This window comes from Pteropus medius, unplaced genomic scaffold (genome assembly GCF_902729225.1).
Source record: "Pteropus medius unplaced genomic scaffold, Ma_sr-lr_union100, whole genome shotgun sequence".
NCBI lineage: Eukaryota > Metazoa > Chordata > Mammalia > Chiroptera > Pteropodidae > Pteropus > Pteropus medius.
The window spans coordinates 17664592-17684895 of NW_024349798.1; the positions used below are offsets into that span (position 1 = coordinate 17664592).

Below are 20304 nucleotides of genomic sequence, written 5' to 3' on the forward strand. Positions count from 1 at the left end.
CATTTGTCTCAAGGTATCTTTCGATTTCTTCCTTGATCTCATCATTAATTCATACATTGTTTTGTAGCATGTTATTTAGCCTCTATGTATTTGTGTTTTTCATTTTTCCTTGTAATTAGTTTCCAGTTTCATACCCTTATGGTCGTAGAAGATTCTACATATGATTTCAGTCTTCTTAAATTTATTGAGACTTGTTTTGTGGCCTAACATGTGATTTATCTTGAAAAAATGTTCCATGTGCACTTGAGGAGAATGTATATTCTGCTGCTTTGGGGTGAGACACTCTTTAGATATTAAATTCATCAGGTCTAGTGTTTCATTTAAGGCCACTGTTTCCTTTCTGGTTTTCCGTCTGGAAAATCTGTTAATTGGTGTTAATGGGGGTTAAATTCACCTACTATGACTGTATTGCTATCCTGTGTTGGGTGTATAAATGTTTACTAGATTCATGTCCTCTTGTTGGATAGATCCTTTTATCATTATGTGATGCCTTCTTTGTTTCTTATTATAGCCTTTGTTTTAAAGTCTCTTTTGTCTGATATAAATATCGCTACCTCAGCATTTTTTCATTACCATTGTGAAATATCTTTTTCCATTCCTTTATTTTCAGTCTGTGTGTGTCATTTAATCCGAAGTGGGTCTTTTGTAGACAGCATATGTATGGGTCTTGTTTTCTTATTCACTCAGACACCCTATGTCTTTTGACTGGAGCATTTAATCCAACTACATTTAAAGTGATTATTGATAGGTACATAGTTTTTGCCATTTTATTTGCCGTTTTGCTATTCCCCACTTCTTCTTAAGGAAATCTAACATTTCATATAATAATTGTCTTGGTGGTAATGAATATCTTTAGCTTTTTATGTCTGGGAAGCTTTCTATCTGTCCTTAGATTCTGCTGTGTGGAGGCTAGCCTTTTGAAATGGGATTCACCCCAGCAGGCTCATGTGCCTGTTGAGACCACCTTTTGTGTGTGCATCTTGTATGGCAAATCGAGTGGTGCTTCTTTGAGGTCTGATGCCAACCTCTGAATGTGTAGGTTCTTGTGAGAGCTCCCCTTCAGACCAAGATCAGCCACTGCCTGTGGTGGCCCATGGCTACCTGGTAGGGAGCTACAAAGCTATCTACGGTTGGACATTGCCTGTGTTGTACATGGAGAAGACACACTGTGAACCAAGGCCAGTTGCCACCAGCTCTGGGCCTGGGGCAGCTCATCAAAAAGCCCAGGGCACCCTAAGACTTGAGATAACCTGCCAACTGTCCTTAAAGCTCAGCAGCTAAAAGAGCTTCATGTGATATGCAAGTTGGATGTGGCAGGGTCCAGGGGATCACCAAGGTTGGGCAAGTCGTGCTCCCTAAGTTAGTGCAGATTCAGATTGGGGCCAGTGCTGAGCCTGTGGCCACTCAAAATTTCTCAGATCACACTGAGGCCAGCTGCTTCTCTCCTTGGGCCCATAGACCCTTGTTATTTTTCCAAAAAGTGCTGCAGCTCAGGTCAAGAATTGTTGCCTGCCACCACAAGTGACTCTAGAGGTGCCGGGGCCAAAGTCTGTTGCTTGCTTCTGAAGGAGCCTCCTGCAGAGAGCTCCAGGTGGGGCTGGTTGCCCAGCCATAGAATTCCTCCACCAATGTGAGTTAGGTGGGGTGGGTTTCAGGGAGTCCCCAGGGTGGAGTAAGTGGAATTTACCAGGCCAAAGCAAATTTAGATTTGGCCATGTGTGAGGAGAGCTCAACACAGTCAGCATAGTGCTCACATGTAAGTTGGAAAAAAGGAGAGCTCAACAAAGGGACAATGGCAACTATTTCTCTAGCCCTTGCCCTGAAGCCACGCATAACTCAGTCTTCTCTGTATGCCTTTGGCACCTCCTGAGCTGCTGTCCCTCTTCCAGAGCCAGGGTTAGAACCTGTGTGTGAACAAGTCTGTATGCAGGCACTTTAAGGGGATGCCTGGGTTCCCAGCTATCTTCCTTCTCATTTGGACAGCTAGAACCATTGCTGATTTTCACAGCCAGATGTTTTGGGGGCTCCTCCTCCTGGCACCAGAAACTTGGGCTGGGAAGGCTGGTGTGGGGCTACGGCCCCTCACTCCTCCTGAGGGGGACCTCCACAGCCTATCTATCCCTCTTAACGCTAAACTGCCACACATGGTTGTGGGGCCAGGCTATTTCCGACTCCACCACTCCTACAACTCAATGTGGTTTTCTCTTTAAATCCTTAATTGTAGGAGTTCTATTCAGCGAGATTTCAGATGGTTCTCCAGGTTGATCATTCTATAATTTAGTTGTCATTTTAATGCAGTCATGGGAAGTGGCAAGCACAGTGTTTACTTCTCTACCATCTTGACCAAATCCCATAAAGCAGGAGCATTGTAAAATTAGAAATTATCCTTGTGTAAATTACATTAATAATGCTTTTTCAGGTTAAAATTAAGTCTGTAATATCAGACTGGGATATATGTATAAATTTGGTGTTAATATAGGAAAATGCCTCTCTTACATTAAAGTTAATGACGTGCATTGTAATATGTGGACTGGTTTCAAAGTACATCAGAACATGGACAAGAAATATAGAAAAATGTTAAGAATTGATTCAAGTGATCATGGATGACTATTTTTATGTTTGTCGTTGTTATATTGTTCTTTATAAAGACTTTGATAAGCAACTGCTTTACTACTATGACAGTTTTTACAAGTCTTTCCCGTTTCTGTTGACACCAGTCATGTGGAGAGGAAATGAAACAGAACTCACAGATTTCACCCTCCTGGGCTTTTTTCCGGAATTTAGACACATCACAGTCATAATCGTCACCATTCTCCTGATCTACATGGCCGCCTTCACTGGCAACACTCTGTTGATCCTGCTCATTTGGTTGGATTCACGGCTCCATACCCCCATGTACTTCCTGCTTAGTCAGCTCTCCTTAATGGATTTGACTTTGACTTCTAGCATTGTCCCCAAGATGGCAGCCAACTTCTTCTCTGGACGGCGGAGCATCTCATTCCTGGCTTGTGGGACTCAAATATTCTTCTCCCTGACTGTTGCCATTGCAGAATGCATCCTTATAACTGTCATGTGCTTTGATCGCTATGTGGCCATCTGTAATCCCCTCCGGTACCCTGTCATCATCAGTCCTAGGGTTTGCTTGCAGATGATTGCTATGTCTTGGGCTGGAGGAGCACTTACTTCTATGGGCCATGCTGCTTTCACCTTGCATTTTCACATTTGCAGCCCCAGAGAGATCCCTCACTTTTTTTGTGAAGTCATGGCTGTCCTTAGGATTGTCTGTGAGGACATTTCAGCCTATGAAAAGGCAGTGGTAGTGACCAGCATCCTTGTTTTGCTGCTGCCTTTATCTCTCATCTTGTCCTCCTATGTTCTCATCTTCCTTGCTGTACTCCAGATGAACTCCCCAGAAGGCAGGAAGAAGGCTCTGGCCACTTGTTCCTCTCACCTCTGTGTGGTGGGTCTCTACTTTGGTCCAGGTATGTGCATCTACATGAGACCTGGCTCTGCCAAGACTCCAAAGTTGAATCAGGGTCTCTTTCTGTTTGGACCAGTCCTCACTCCTCTCCTGAACCCTCTTGCCTACAGTCTCAGAAACAAGGAAGTTATAGGTGCACTAAAAAAGTTCATTGGAAAGTGTCAGTCTTCCAGATAGAGAGCAGAAAACCTACTATCAGCTGCAAGCAATTCAGAGATATACCAGCAAAGGGGCCTTTTGTCAGTTAAAAAATAACCCCTTCAGGGCACTTGAAGAGACAACTAATATTACTGACTAGCAATTTTTTTCTGCATCTGCAGAAAATAAATGTTTAAAGTTCTTTCCTGTCTCTGTCTTAGAATTTCTGTCCGATAGTCCCAGACAACATGCTGGTACAGGACAAGGAAATATGCCCATCCTTCCTCTGCACCATTTCTACTTGACGGTCACATGTGTACTAACATTTGCTCAGCTTCCTATTGGTTCCATGAGAGAAAGTTCTGTGTCTGAACCCACATGTTGCAGAACATCTCCTAGCTCTCAGGTGATGCCTCAGAAGCACTTACTGGTTAATTAATGGGTATGAGGATAGATTGTTGAGAATCAAGTAAATTCTCCAGTGTCGTTTTGTTCTACCTAAGAAGACTATTAAGTTCTCTCAATCTTATTAAAGTACAAGGTCTTCACCTCTATGTCAGTGCTTCCAGTGAGTGGATCCCTGATCACCTGAGTTAGAACCACATTTTGTCTTCATTAATTGTACCCACAAAGTAGTTCTGTGCCATTTCAGACCAGCAGAAGTAGAATCTGTTAAATGAGATTTAGAAATCTGATTGGCAGACCTTCAAGAGATTCTCATAACCACCAATGGATGGGAGCCTCCCAACTATTTACTGACCTAGTAACTTTTCTCGACCAACTGTGTAAAATATTTTACCAGTCTTAAAGTTTCCTGAGCTTTTCATAAAGTATCTATACGATGGGTTAAGGTAGCTGGCAAAAACTAATGTTATTTTCAAAAAATGGTAGAAATTACACTTTTCTTTATAATTTTAAAGTTTTGAGTACACAGAAGTGAGTAAATAAAGTAGTAAAAAAGACAATGTTTATGTAGTAAAATATGACTGATATAAAATATTTATAACATAGAATAAAAATTTAAGCAAGATGCAATATAAGTGTTTCCAAAATTTGCTTTATGTCAAAAATTGAACATATTCAAGATAGTGAGGACACTAGAAACTATTTACATGTATTTTTTAAATGATAAGTGAAATAGAGAAACAGACCAGTTTTTCAGTGAATCGGAAACATTCAAATTGAGCACTAACCTCTTGATTTATCCCCCCTTAAATGCCTCAGAAGCCATCAATTGGACATTTTATTGTAAAGATAAAAAAGGTGAATTTTGTGAAGCTTAAAGATTCTTATATCAAATATCAACTGTTGCAAAAGTATTAAGCATGGGCCCACTAGAATTTCTAGACTAACAGTCTAGGTTTAGGGAATCTAGTTCAAAAAACATCCCTGGGAACTTTCCTTTTTTTTTTTACCTCTTTTTTTTTTTTTGATTAAGTTTATTGGGATAACATTGGTTAATACAATTATGTAATTTTCAAGTGTATATTATAATTTGACATCTATATATTTTATTGTGTGATTACCACCCAAAGTCCAGTTTCCTTCAGCTACCATATATTTGATCCCCTTTACCCACTTCACCCTCCTCCTGTCCCCCTATAATTGATCTACTTTACCTTGTCTACCTCTCCCCACCTCCCCCACCCCCTACCCTCTCATAACCACTAGTCCATTGTCAGTCTCCCTGAGTCTCTGTTTGCCCTGTTCCTTTGTTGCTCTTAGGTTTATATACCACATATAAGTGATATCATGTGATTTTCTACTTTTTCAGTCTGGGTTATTTAGCTTAGCATGATTATCTCGAGGTCCATTCGTGTTGTCGAAAATGGCAGTATTTCATCTCTTTATGGCTGAATAATATTCCATTGTATATATGTACCACAGCTTCTTTAGCCAATCATCTATCATACGACACTTCAGTTACTTCCAAGTCTTGGCCACTGTGAATAATGCTGCTATGAACATCGGTGTGCAAATATCTTTTTGGATATGAATTTTCAAGTCTTTGGGGTAAATACCCAGTAGTGAGATTGTTGGATCATATGATAGATCAATTCTTAGTTTTTTAATGAACCTCTTCCATACTGTTTTCCATAGTGACTGTACCAATTTGCAATCCCACCAGCAGTATATGAGGGTTCCTTTTTCTCTACATCCTCTCCAACATTTTTTATTTCTTGTCCTGTTGATTATAGCTATTCTAACAGGTGTGAGATGGTGTCTCATTGTAGTTTTGATTTGCATTTCCCTAATAGCTAGAGATGTTGAGCATCTTTTCATATGTTTGTAGGCCATTTGTATGTTCTCTAGGGATAAGTGTTCAGGTCCCCTGCCCATCTTTTGATTAGATCATTTGTTTTTTTGTTGTTGTTGAGTTGTATGAGTTCTCTGTATATTTTGAATATTAGGCCCTTATTGGAGGTGTTGCTTGCAAATATATTTTCCCATTGTTAATGATTTCTTTTGCTGAGCAGAAGCTTTTTAGTTTGATATAGTCCCATTCATTTATTTTTGCTTTTACTTCCCTTGCGTTTGAGGTCAAATTCATAAAATCCTCTTTAAATCCAAGGGCCTTGAGTTTAGTTCTTATGTTTTCTTCTATGAATTTTATTGTTTCAGGTCCTATATTCAGGTCCTTAATCCATTTTGAGTTAATTTTGGTGTGCGGTGATAGACAACAGTCTAGTTTCATTCTCTTGCAGATGCCTTTCCAGTTTTTCCAGCACCATTTATTGAAGAGGCTTTCCTTTCTCCACTGTATGTTTTTGACTTTTTTTATCAAAAATTATTTGCCCATATAAATATGGGTTTACTTCTGGACTCTCAATTCTGTTCCACTGGTCTCTGTGACTGTTTTTCTGCCGATAACATGCCATTTTGAATACTGTCGCTTTGTAGTATTATTTGAAATCGGGCAGAGTGATGCCTCCAGCCTCATTCTTTTTTCACAGGATGGTTTTGCAATTTGTTTTTTTGTGTGTGTTTTCATACAAATCTCATGATTTTTTGTTGTATTTCTTTAAAAATGTTGATGAGATTTTGATGGGGATTGCATTAAATCTGTATAATGCTTTAGGTGATATGGTCATTTTAACTATGTTGATTCTTCCAATCCAAGTACATGAAATATCTCTCCATTTTTTGTTTCTTCTTCGGTTTCTTTTAATAGGGACTTGTAGTTTTCATTATATAGGTCTGTCACATGTTTTTAAAATTTATTCCTAGGTATTTTATTCTTTTTGTTGCAGTTGCAAAATTAATTATTTTTTCCATTTCTTTTTTCTGACGCTTCATTTTTAGAGTATAGAAACGCTATGGATTTTTGAATGTTGATTTTGTATCTGGAAACTTTACTGTATTTGTTTATTGTTTCCAGTAGTGTTCTTGTGAAGACTTTAGGGTTTTCTATATAGAGAACCATGTCATTTGCAAATGATGACAGTTTGACTTCTTTGTTTCCTATTTGGATGCCTTTTATATCTTTCTCTTGCCTGATTGCACTCACTAGGACCTCCAATGTTATATTGAATAATAGTGGTGATAGTGGACAGCCCTTCCTTGTTTCTGATCTTAGACGGAAGTTTTTTAGTATAATGTTGGCTGAGGGTTTGTCATATATGGCCTTTATTATGTTAAGTACTTTCCTTCTATACCAATTTTCTTAAGTGTTTCGATCATAAATGGATGCTGTATCTTGTCGAAGGCTTTTTCTGCATCTATTGATATGATCATATGATTTTTATTTTTTAATTTGTTTATGTGGTGTGTCACATTACTCGATTTCCATATATTGAACCATCCCTGTGCCCCTGGGATGAAGCCCACTTGATCATGGTGTATAATCTTTTTAATATGTTGCTGTATTCTGTTCGCTAGTATTTCATTTAGGATTTTTGTATCTGTGTTCATGAGAGATATTGGTCAGTGGTTTTCTTTTTCTGTGTCATCTTTACCAGGTTTTGGTATCAGGGTAAAACTGGCCTCATAAAATGAGTTGGGAAGTATTGCCTCCTCTTCAAATATTTGGAAGAGTTTGAGGAGAGTAGGTATTACATCTTCTTTGAACGTTTGGTAGAATTCACTAGTGAAGCCATCTGGTGCTGGACTTTTACTTTTTGGTTGATTTTTGATGATTGTTTCAATTTCCATACTGCTAATCAGTTTATTTAGATTTTCCAGATCTTCTTGATTCAGTCTAGGAAGATTGTATTTTTCTAAGTACTGGTCCATTTCTTCTAGGTTATTAAATTTGGTGCTATATACTTTTTGGGTAGTATTCTTGTATGATACTTTGTATTTCTGCGATGTCAGTCATAATTTCCCCTTTTCATCCTTGATTTTGTTTATTTGTGTCCTTTCCCTTTTTTCTTTAGTGAGTCTAGCCAGGGGTTTGTCAATTTTATTAACCTTCTCAAAGAACCAGCTCTTTGTTGTATTTATTTTTTCTACTGTTTTTTTTTTTAATTTCAATTTCATTTATTTTTGCTCTAATTTTGATTATTTCTTTTTTTTCTGCTGACTTTAGGCCTTATTTGTTCTTCCTTTTCTAGTTTTTTGAGATGAGGCATTAGGTTGTTTATTTGGGCTCATTCTTGTTTTTGGTAATAGACCTGTAATGATATGAACTTTCCTCTTATGACCACTTTTGCCGTGTCCCAAAAGTTTTTTGTCATGTTTTACTATCATTATCATTCGTTTCTCTGTATCTCTTGATCTCTTTTTAAATTTTTTCTCTGACCCAGTTATTCTTCAGCAGCATGCTGTTCAATCTCTATGTATTTGTGGTTCTTCTTTCTTTCTTTTTGCAGTTGATCTCTAGTTTCAAAGCATTATGATCAGAGAATATGGTTGGTATGATTTCAACCCTCTTATATTTGTTGAGGCTATATATGTGTCCCAGTATGTGGTTGATTCTTGACAATGTTCCGTGTGCACTAGAGAAGAATATATAAGCAGCTGTTTGGGGATGCAAGGCTCTGTAAATGTCAATTATATCCAGTTGCTCTAATGTGTCATTTAAGGATGTTATTTCCATATTAATTTTCTGTTTGGATGATCTGTCCATATCAACAGTAGGGTATTTAGGTCCCCTACTACGATATTGTTTTGGTCTGTTTCTCCCTTTAGTTCTTTCAGTAATTGCTTTACATATTTCTGGGCTCCCTGATTGGGAGCATAGATATTAATAAGTGTTATGTCTTCTTAATGCATGATTCCCTTTTTCATTATGAAGTGTCCTTCAGTATCTTTCTTTACCTTTTTTGTTTTGACATCTATTTCATCCGATATTAGTATGGCTATTCCTGCTTTTCTCTGAATGCCATTTGCTTGAAATATCATTTTTCACTTCTTCACTTTGAGTCTATATTTGTCTTTGGAGCTGAGATGTGTCTCCTGGAGGCAGCATATAGTTAAGTTTTGTTTTTTGATCCATTCTGCAACTCTGTGCCTTTTTATTGGTGAGTTCGGTCCATTTACATTTAGAGTGATTATTGAAATATGAGGTCTTCTTATAACGATTTTATATTTTGCTTTCTGGTCGCTTGGTGTTTCTGTTGCTTCTTTGTCCATGTGTTTCTGTTTTCTTTATTTTGGTTGGCTTTTGTGGGTTTTGCCCTGGTTCTTCTTGTTTTATATTATATACTTCAGTTCTGACTCTATGGTGCGTGATTACCATTACAAATGTGAAAAATTTAGTTATATATGTATACAGTCATCCATTTTCTTTTGTGTGTGCCTTATCTCTTTTCTCCTTTGTGAATTTGGATCTTTGAATCCTCCCCTTTTCCATCATTGTTATCTCAATTTGTTTCTATGTATGCTGAACATTCGTTACTATCTTGCTATAGCAATTCTCTTCTTATTATCTAAGCTTATAATTCCCTGCTGTTAGTAACAATTGCACTCTTCTGCTTCTATTTGCACAATAGTCACTTTACTCCTAATTATGTATTTTTTTTTTGTCATTTTGTTTTAGCTTAACCTACCCTTTTCAGTATTTCCTTAGTGCAGGCCTTGTAGTGGAGAATTCTCTCAATTTTTGTATGTCTGGATAGATTTATTTCTCCTTCCTATCTAAAGGAGAGTTTAGGTGGATACATTATTCTAGGCTGATAGTTCCTTTCACTTTATAGTTTAAATATTTGATTCCATTCCTTTCTGGCTTGTAAGGTTTGCGCTGAGAAGTCCGAGGATAATCTAGTTTTAGTGGAGAGTTCTATTTTTGTATGGAAGTAATAAGCATTTTAATCATGTGAAGTTCACAGCAAATAGTTTACCAGGTGGGTCACAGGGAAGGCACTCTTCTTGGACTTTGGACCATGTGCTTATGATCCACTATTGCAGGCAGAGCATCTTTGCATGAAATGACTTAATCTTTTAAGGGGAAATAATTGAATAAAAAAATCAACAATGTAGTAATTTAAGAGAATTATGATACTTACGTTTGTGGTTTTGAGATAAATTATTTGTGTTCGGGGAATGTTTTGGGGTTGGAAAATTTAGTCGGGTTTTTTCCCCCTAATTTTTTTTCTACATTTGGAACAGTGAAAATGAATGAACTTCCTTTTAAAAAATAATTATGATTCCATCATAATTAAATCATAGTTCTTTTGTTTTTTATTTTCTATTATGCTGTTCATGATTTTAATTTTCTTTCTCTAATTTAACAATTGTCTTCTGTGCATTTTTTTGTAGAACACTCATATCTCTTCTCTAAATAGTATTTTAAAAAATTAACCACATTAATAAATAAAATATGAAAATAATATTTTGTAACCCAATGAATTATGTTTGAAGATTGAAACTAGAACATTGTGGGAATAGGATGTAGGTAAATTGGGTATTTTTGAAAGGGAATGCAGGGTAACTGCCTTTTTAGGAGCCCAGAGAGCTCCAATTAGGAGAGGGACATTGAATTGGGGCAGGCAGGAGATAGGAAGTAGTGGAAGACAAATTCCTCTGCATACCTTCTCTGACTCCGGACACAACTGGATATAAAAATAATTATCTCACCTCAAGAAATTAGTTGGAACACTTGGCAATTCAGAATGTTGAAATCACAATCATCAATTCTACAACCTTAAAAGTCAAAACAATATAAATCTACACATTAAAAGTCAAAACAATATAAATCTACATGGGAAAGATTCTTACAGAACGAGTGGTTGATCAAGGTCTTGTTTCTTCCAATAGTTTATGAGCATGCCTTCAAGTATTTAAGTTGCAGGTTTGAGTAGAGACAAACTCTGTTCAGGTTGGAACAGAATGATTTTGAGGTTAAAACTAAATGGTTTTGTTGAGCTATGAGCAGGCATCAGCATACTCCCAGCTCCAGCTCTTGGTCTCTATAATAAGAATCTGCATTCTCCCAGTTATGTTTCAACTCAAGCAAGGTCTCATTATACATGTTCAGGGAGATATAATGAGAAAGACCATTGTTTGCTCACTCACTCAAGACATATTTTGAGAGCCTACTGTGGCAGACATTGTTTTAGGCACTGGGGATAGAGAAGTGAAGAAAAGAAAATTGTGCTCTCATGGAGCTCATATGATAGCTGGGGACATGAGAAATAAAAAGTAAATATTAAATAGATCACAAGCTAATAGGCGCTCTAAAGAAAAAAGAGAATAGGGAAAAAAGGTGGAGAGAGATGGGTGCTACTATACGTAGTAGGTCAGGGAGGGCATCTCTGATTAGGTGACATTTGAGCAGAGATCGTAATGAGTACAGGAAAAGTAGCACACTTCAGAGAAAAGTCGTTCCATCAGAAGAACAATAAAGGGAAGCCATCCATCAGAAGTTGGTATAGATGTTGAAGGGACAGTGATGAGGCTCGTGTGGTTGACAGTGATAGGAGACAGTGACTAGCATGAGCAAGTTATCCAGGGCCACTGAGAAAGGCACTGCAATGTTCAAGGTAGGAGGTGGAAGATATCTGAGCTGAGTGGAAGCACAACAGCTGAAGAAATAGGCTCAATTCTGGATGTGTCTCCAGATTGGCTGAGGAAAGAGGGAGAAGGAAGAGGCCAGGAAGCTCTGAGATGCTGGCATGTACAGCTTTGAGAAGAACTGTCTTAAGGATCCAGGCCCAGATGTCTGCTTCACAGCCCATCACAGGTCTCCAGCAGTGGTGACCTGTGGTGCATCAGGGAGCACCTAAATGCTAATGGTCATGGCCACCAGGATCTGTGTGACCCTGCCTTCCCTTGCTTTGTGAGTCTGTCTCCAGTCAGCATCTCCCCAACACCCTTGTCTTCTGTCTTTCTGTTGGATTGGGCCAGTGACAGCACCAGCAGGTCAGAAGTAGGAGGGGAAAAAAGTTGCTCTCATGAGGCTGGATTGGGGCATGACTACATCCTCCACCAAGGGCCACACTCTGTAGGCAACCCTCTTGATTCCATTCTCACTACTCCCTCCAATTGGGACCAGGGTGATAGTGTCCTCTGCTCTGCTCCTCCTGTAGTCTTTCCATCTGCTCCCACCCTGCATGCCACACCTCACTGATGCTCTGACACTGCTGAGGGTGCTCTCATTGTTTCTGGAACTCTGAGCAGCAAGAAGCAGTCTCACATTGCAGGATCACATCACTGTCTCCCAGTCATAACTTCCCTGATATAATGTACAGTTTCTGCCTTGTTAGGTGGGAGGTAAGTGAGACAGGAAACATTTCCCTAGCACTGGTGCCCCAGGCTGTTTTCATGCCTGTCCTGTAAGCTCTCCACATCTTTGGGCTGCAGCTTGCCCAGTGATCACAGAAGAAACAGGTCTTACTAGCTATCATGCAACCCAAAATGTGGCTTGAACTCTTGCCAACATATACTACTGACGGATTAGACAGATGTCAAAGCAGTACAGCTCTATCTTACCAAACAGGGAAAGTGGAAATTCTCAGACAAAGGATGTTGGGTACTCCCTGGGTCACAGCATTGCATGGATAAGGCAATCGGAGATCATCTGCTATCTCAGATCAGTGGACACCACCAAGGTCACCTAATAAGGTCCACCTGAGAGCGACCACAATATTTAAGTCCAACAGGTAGAATGTACATGTGGTGAAAAGGAAAGCTGCATCAAGCCCCCACTCCCCCTTTTTTTTTGTGATGAGAGGTATAATCAATTTCAGAGAGCCAAAATTCTGTTCAAACTATCAGTGCATTTTCTCCCACATTTTGATCCTTGTGCTTGTTTAGTGCTTATCTGTCAGGTGAAAGGAGGCATGAAACTATTCAAATTCCCTTAAGTCACATCTAGTCCATCATATATATAGTAATAGCCCCTAGAAAATGGTCAAATCTTTACTGACTCTCAGCTATGGGAAACTGATATGCAGCATTGATGAGGTGATGAGGAATAGATGAGGGAAGGGTTGATGAGATCCTATTTCAAGCCCTGAACATGATAAGCTTTCCTGAAGTATCGGAGCCCTTCACTTCACCTTCTTGAAGTGAAGACTCATAAGCATTTCCACTCTGGTTTGGGTTAAAAGCGGGTACAGAACAGCAAAAGGGACACATCGTAAAGAAATGTGTGAGATCAGTAAAACTGGACAGTTTGCTGAGATGAATGAATGTGCTACTGTGTCTACATCCTCTTTTACCTGCTTTAGAAAAAAGAGAAATAAGTGTTTACCTATGTTATCATACATACAATTTATTGACAATCTAGGCGTGGCCTTGTCACATTAGCAACTTTGTATTCATGGCTCTTAATGACACCTGATTTGAATTTAGCCATGGTCTATAAGAGGAAATCTTAGACTTCAGTTTCCTGTTTTACTTGCACTGCAGCTGATCCCATTTGTTTTATGAGAAAAAGTCCAATCCCACCGACAAGGCTTTCTTCAGCACACCTCTTAGGAGAGAGCTGGATGGCCATTAATTCAAGCCCCATTTTCATCACTTCCTTCAATCTACATGAGAGGATGTTAGATTAGCTTATTATGATCATAATACTAATACTAGAATAATGAAAATGATCAGTATAACATTTAGTGTGGGCAAGGCACCATTCTGACAATCCTTGCAATAATTCTATGAATTATGTTCTATTGTTATCTTCCTTTTATAAATGAGGAAACCAAGGCACATAGAGGTGAAAAAATTCACCCCAAATCATACAGTGATTAAGTGTTTCTGCTAGGATTTAACCCACTTCTGAGATCCCTGCTAGTAACCTCACACTCTGCTGCCTATAGTAGCAATCGGGGTACACTGACAGGATAGCTCCTGTCTGAGGCTCGCCTCTGCTTCAAATATTCCATGATGATGAGTAAAACATAAAAAGTGAAGCGCAAAAAAAACTGAGTAAACATGCCAGTGTGCCTGAAAGTATGCCCAAAAGGACAAAAAAATAAGGAGTGGAGCTGAAGTGACAGCAGCATCAGGTTCAGAGGGTCTCTCATTGCAGCAGTCATGGTGGGGAGACCGATGGCGATGGCTGAGACCTGAGTGGGGCAGGAAATAGTTAATACTGTCTATAACTATAGCTTCTGGTGATTTTCAAGCCTAGAGAAGCTGAAAGACACAGAATGGCCTTTCACTAGGTGAGCAGCCAACTTGCCTACATGCTTTTGACGTCTCTGCAAGAGCCATTTATGGCAATCACTGTAGACCCAGGTTTTATTGGGGTCTGGAGGTTGGAGGTAACTCCAAATAATTACACAGAAAAGGGCAAAAGCATGAGGAAAAGGGAGAGAGGAAGGGCAACCAAAAGGATCCCAGAAACCACAAGTCAAAGTCACATTTAATGTTAATGAAAAGCTTCAAAAAATTCAACAATGGAACATGGATTCATGGTAGAATTAATTTTATAGAAGAGTCTGAAGAGGACAGTAAGATAAATTTACTTAGAATTTGTAAGGAGAAAAAATGATGGTATAATTTTAAAATATTAAAAATAACAAATTATTGATAAGTGGTATCAGCAAGACAAAGAAGCAGGAGGTTCCATATCTCAACCCTTCATAGAAACACCAATTTCAACACCATCCATGCACAAAAATGCCTTCACAAATTGCCCCAGGCGGCTCATTGATAGTCAACTGCCATCACTCTACCCCTCCTGCTGGGTCTCCCAATCCACATAGGCAACAAACTTTGGCTAGCACAGGGTGGGCACTGCAGGGAAATCAATTGCAGGCAGACCTCTGCTGCCTGCAAGAGCTGCAATATCATGTGAGACCGCTCCAGATAGCAGCCGGTCTAACTGTGAACTGTGACTACAGTGGGAAAACATGGGCACAGAAGTTGTAGCAAAACTGAGGTTGTATTGGCCTGACTGGCCTTGTCTCCCTGAGATCCTGCCCCATCCAACCCACAAAGTACCTACAGCACATTGACAGGTAGCTGCCCCTGTCCTGCCCTTCTCTGGGGTTGCACAGGCAACAGACCTTGGCTAGCAGTGAGCACATTTCAAGGAAAACAATTGTGGGCAGACCACCACTGCCTGTATGAGCTGCGATGTCTCTTGGGAGATTGCAGGGATCTGTGGGACTAGACCAGATAGCAGCTTATCTCCTTGTGATCTATGACTACTGAGGGAACTGTGCAGACACAGAAGAAGCAGAAAACTGAGGCTATTGGCCTAACAGCCCTTGACTCCCTGAGATCCCGCCCATACCAATGCACAAAGTGCCTGCAGCACATTGACAGGCAGCTACCTCTGCCCTGGGGTGGCGCAGTCTGTGCAGTCAAAAGACCTCAGCTAGAAAAATGAACAAGTTCAAGGAATATAGTCATGGGAAGATCACTTATGTCAGCACAAGGTTCTGTATTGCTTGGGCATATCTCAGGGGTTTTGTGGGCCTATCACAGATGACAGTAGATTGCTCAGTGATATCCGACTTTGGTGGGAGCCTATAGTCCCAGAGCTGGTAGCAAATTTGGTGTTGTGTAGACTTGGTGGCCCCATGCCTCACTGAGATAACACCCCACCTAAGCCACAAATTACCTGTGGCAAGCCTGCTTCCAGGCAACTCAGTCACATCCTGTGCTCTCTTTGGAACATGAATTCAAGAGCAAACAACAACACTAAGTTCATGTGAACCACACAAAGCTCGTTCATCCAGGAGAAGCTGTCAGTGGCAGGCTACAAACTCATACCCACGAGCTTCAGTAATTCTTAACAGAGCTTGGGTGTTTGTAGGCCCAAGGTGGAAAGCAGCTGGGCTTGCTATGATTGGAAACTAGTACAGGGAGCCACAGAGACAGTGCTGGCATGTAAACTGACACTGCAGTGGTAGGGGGAAATTTACTCAATAGATCCAGGAGAATCCTGGGGTCCCTGCATCACTCAACATACATATCAGAGGCTCTTCCAATTTCAGAGACTTGCAGGCAGCTGACAGGCAGTGTCAGGCATTGAGGAGCACTGATCCTTGTGCTAAACTGCCCTAGGTCGAGTATAGGGGTTAACTGGATTGCAGCCTACAGCAGTGTCTCTTCCACTAACCTACAGATCCAGCATAGGCAACAACCATCTGCGATCGCTTTGTAGAAACCATCAGGTAGCCCTGAGCAATGAAAGGCAGTGGTTGACCTTGGCCTACAGGGGAGACCCTCCCAATGGACCACAAAACAAATGCACCAGGAGGTGCCTGGCACTAAACAACAACAGAGCAACACCTGACTAGTTCCATGAGTGGTACACACAAAGGGTGTTCTCAATAATTCCACAAAACCCTCTAGGACACATCCCACTCAGTGCCACACAGGACACCTTCCACCTTAGGCCATCTGGCCAAGGCTGAGAGATGAATCAAGTATTCTTAGCACATAGAAATGAACACAGAGAGGCTAATAAAATGAGAAAACAAAGAAACATGCCACAAACGAAACAACAGGAGAAAACTACAGAAAATAAGCTAAATGAAATGGAGGCAAGCAACCTACTAGAGACAGAGTTCAAAATAATGGTTACAAGGATGCTCAGCGAACTTAGGGAGAGAATGGATGAGATAATAAAAACCTCAACAGAGCAATAGTAAGTGTAAAAAAGGACATAGAAACCATAAAAAAGAACCAGACAGAAATGAAGACTACAATAACTGAAATGAAGAATACACTAGAAGGATTCAACAGTAGATTGGATAAAGCAGAAGATTGAATCAGTGAACTGGAGAACAAGGTAGCAGAATACAGCCAATCAGAACAACAAAATGAAAAAAGAATTAAAAAAAAATGAGGATAGTTCAAGAGACCTCTGGGACAACATAGAGCTTAAAAATATTCACATCATAAGAGTACCTGAAGGAGAATAGAGAGAGTGAAGGAATGAGAATCTATTTGAAGAAATAATGACAGAAAACTTCCCTAACCTGGCTAAGGAATTAGACATACAAGTTCAGGAAGCACGAAGAGTCCCAAACAAGAATTCAAAGAGACCCACACCAAGAAACATCATAATTAAAATGCCAAGGGTCAAAGACAAAGAGAGAATCTTAAAAGCAGCAAGAGAAAGGCAGTTAGTTACTGACAAAGGTACCCCCACAAGAAAGTCTACTGATTTTTCAATAGAAACTTTGCAGGCCAGAAAGGAATGGCAAGAAACATTCAAAGTTATGAAAAACAAGAATTTATAACCATAAATACTCTACCCAGCAAGGTTTGCAACTAAAATTGAAGGAGAGATAATGAGCATCCTAAACACAAAAAAAGCTTAAGGAATTCATCATCAACAAGCCTGTATTACAAGAAATGTTAAAGGGACTTCTGTAAAAAAAAAAAGAAAAGGTTAAAAAGAAAAAAGAAAAAAATACACATAATAAAATGACAGTAACTATGTGCCTACCAGTAATCACTTTACATGAAAATCAATTAAATGCTTCAGTCAAAAGACATAAGGTAGCCAAATGGATAAAAAAACAAGACCCATGGATATACTGTCTATAAGAGACCCATTTCAGATCAAATGTCACCCACAGACTGAAAGTAAAGGGATGGAAAATGATATCTCATGCAAATGGAAATTAAAAAAAAAAAGCCAGGGTAGCAATACTTGTATAAGATAAAATAAATTTAAAACAAGAGATAAAAAAGGGATTTAAATGATAAAGGGAACAATAAATCAAGAGGACCTAACCCTAGTAAATATATTCACACCCATCATAGGAGCACATACATACATAAAGTAATTATTGACTGACAGAAAAGAAGAGATCAACAGCAATACACTCATAGTAGGAGTCTTTAAAGCTCAATTCACAACAAGGGACAGGTCTTCCAGACCAAAAAAAAAAAAAAATCGACAAGGAAACAACGGACCTAAAAGACACAATACATCAGATGGATTTAATAGATATTTTCAGAGCATTTTACCCCAAAGCAGCAAAATACACATTCTTCTCAAGTGCACTTGGAACATTTTCCAGGACAGATCACATGTTAGGACACAAAACAATTCTCATTAAATGTAAGATTGAAATCATATCAACTGTCTTCTCTGACTACAATGGTATGAAACTAAAATTCAACTACAAAACAAAACGAAACAAAAACAAACCTGGAAAATACACAGACACATGGAGACTAAATAACATGCTACTAAACAATAAATGAGTTATTAATGAGATCAAGGAAAAAATCAGAAGAAACCCAGAGACAAAAGAAAATGAAAATGAAAACACAATGACTCAAAATCTATGGGACAGAGCAATAGCAGGCCCAAGAGGGAAATTCATAGCAATATAGGCCTACTTCAAGAAACAAGAAAAAGCTCAAATAAACAAGCTAACCTTACGCTTAAGAGAACGAAAAAAAAGAACAAGAAACAAAGCCCAAAGTGAGTAGAAGGAAGGAAATAACAAAGATCAGAGCAGAAATAAACAAAATAGAGGCTAGAAAAACAATACAAAAAATTATTGAAACCAAGAGCTGGTTCTTTGAAAAAATAAACAAAATTGATAAACCCTTAACCAGACTCATCAAGGAAAAAAAGAGAGGACTCAAATAAAATCAGAAATGAAAGAGGAGAAATAACAACGAACTCCACAGAAATACAAAGGATCATAAGAAAATACTATGAGCAATTATATGCATCTAATTGGACAATCCAGAAGAAATAGATACATTCCTAGAAACATACAATCTCCCAAGACTGAGTCAAGAAGAAACAGAAAGTCTAAACTGACTGATTACCACCAATGAAATCGAATCAGCATTCAAAAACCTCCCCAAAAGCAAAAGTCCTGGACTAGATGGCTTCATAGGTGAATTTTATCAAACATTCAAAAAAGAATTAACACCTATTCTCAAACTCTTCCAAAAAATTCAAGAAGAAAACGTCTCTCTAACTTCTTTCATGAGGCCACCATTACCTTGATTCTAAAACCAAACAAAGAAATTACAAAAAGAAAACTATAGGCTTATATCTCTTATGAACATTAATGCGAAAATCCTCAACAAAATATTAGCAAAACAAATTCAGCAGCACATTAAAAATGTCATACACTATGATCAAGTTGGTTTTTTTTCCTGGGATGCAAGGTTGGTACCATATTCACAAATCAATTAATGTGGTACACCATATTAACAAATGGAAAGATAAAAACCATGTGATCGTATCAATAGATGCAGAATAAGCATTCGACAAAATCTAGTATCCATTTATGATAAAATCTCTCAGCAAAGTAGGAATGGAAGGAACATACCTCAACACAATAAAGGCCATATATGACAAACCTACAGCTAACATCATACTCAGTGGGGAAAGGCTAAAAACATTTTCCTTTCGATCAAGAACAAGACAAGGATGCCGCCTTTCACCACTCCTCTTCAACATTGTATTGGAAGTCATAGCCATAGCAATAAGACAGGAAAGAGAAATAAAAGGTGCCCGAATTAGAAAAGAAGAAGTAAAACTCTTGTTTGCCGATAACATGATACTCTATATAGAGAACCCTAAAGATTCCACCAAAAAACTGCTAGAACTGATCAATAAATGCACTAAAGTCGCAGGATACAAAATAAATATTCTGAAGTCAGTGGCATTTTTATACATCAATGATGAACTTTCAATAAGAGAAATTAAGAAAACAATCCCATTTACAATTGCATCAAAAACAATAAAATCCCTGGGAATCAAATTAACCAAGGAAGTAAAAGACCTGTTCTCAGAAGATTATAAATCATTGAAAAAATAAATTGAAGAAAATACAAATAAATGGAAGCATAGACAGTGTTCATGGGTAGGAATAATCGACATCATTAAAATGGCCATATTACTCAAAGGCTCTATAGATTCAATGCAATTCCTATCAAAATATCAATGGCATTTTTCAGAGAGCTAGAACAAATAATGCTACAATTTGTATGGAACCATAAAAGATCCTGAATAGCCATAGAAATCTTGAGAAAGAAGAACAAAGTTGGAGGTATCACACTACCTGATATCAAATTGTACTACAAAGCTACAGTAATCAAAACAGCATGGTACTAGCATAAAAACAGGTACGTTGATCAGTGGAACAAAATAGAGAGCCCAGATATAAATACACACATACACACTCAATGTAATGTATGACAAAGGAGGCAAGAATATACAATGTGGTAAACACAGTCTCTTCAATAAATGGCTTTGGGAAAATTGGACAGAGAAAGAAAGAAAGAGAGATAGAAAGAGAGAGGAAGAGGGAGAAAGAGAAAAAGAAAGAGAGAAAGAGAGAGAGGGAGGGAGGGAGGGAGGA

The 20304-nt window shown here is 38.7% G+C and overlaps 1 protein-coding gene across 1 annotated transcript; it reads left to right on the forward strand.

Annotated features, from left to right (window-relative positions):
• The first annotated feature begins 2681 nt into the window (after positions 1-2681).
• On the forward strand, positions 2682-3658 carry LOC120620530 (olfactory receptor 2M5). Its single transcript, XM_039885592.1, has one exon. The coding sequence runs from the start codon at positions 2720-2722 to the stop codon at positions 3656-3658; it is 939 nt and encodes a 312-aa protein (XP_039741526.1). The 5' UTR covers positions 2682-2719.
• Positions 3659-20304: the final 16646 nt, after the last annotated feature.

Bases quoted from the DNA above. Each gene is read 5' to 3' on its own strand.
- LOC120620530 (XM_039885592.1), top strand. From the start codon at position 2,720: ATGTGGAGAGGAAATGAAACAGAACTCACAGATTTCACCCTCCTGGGC.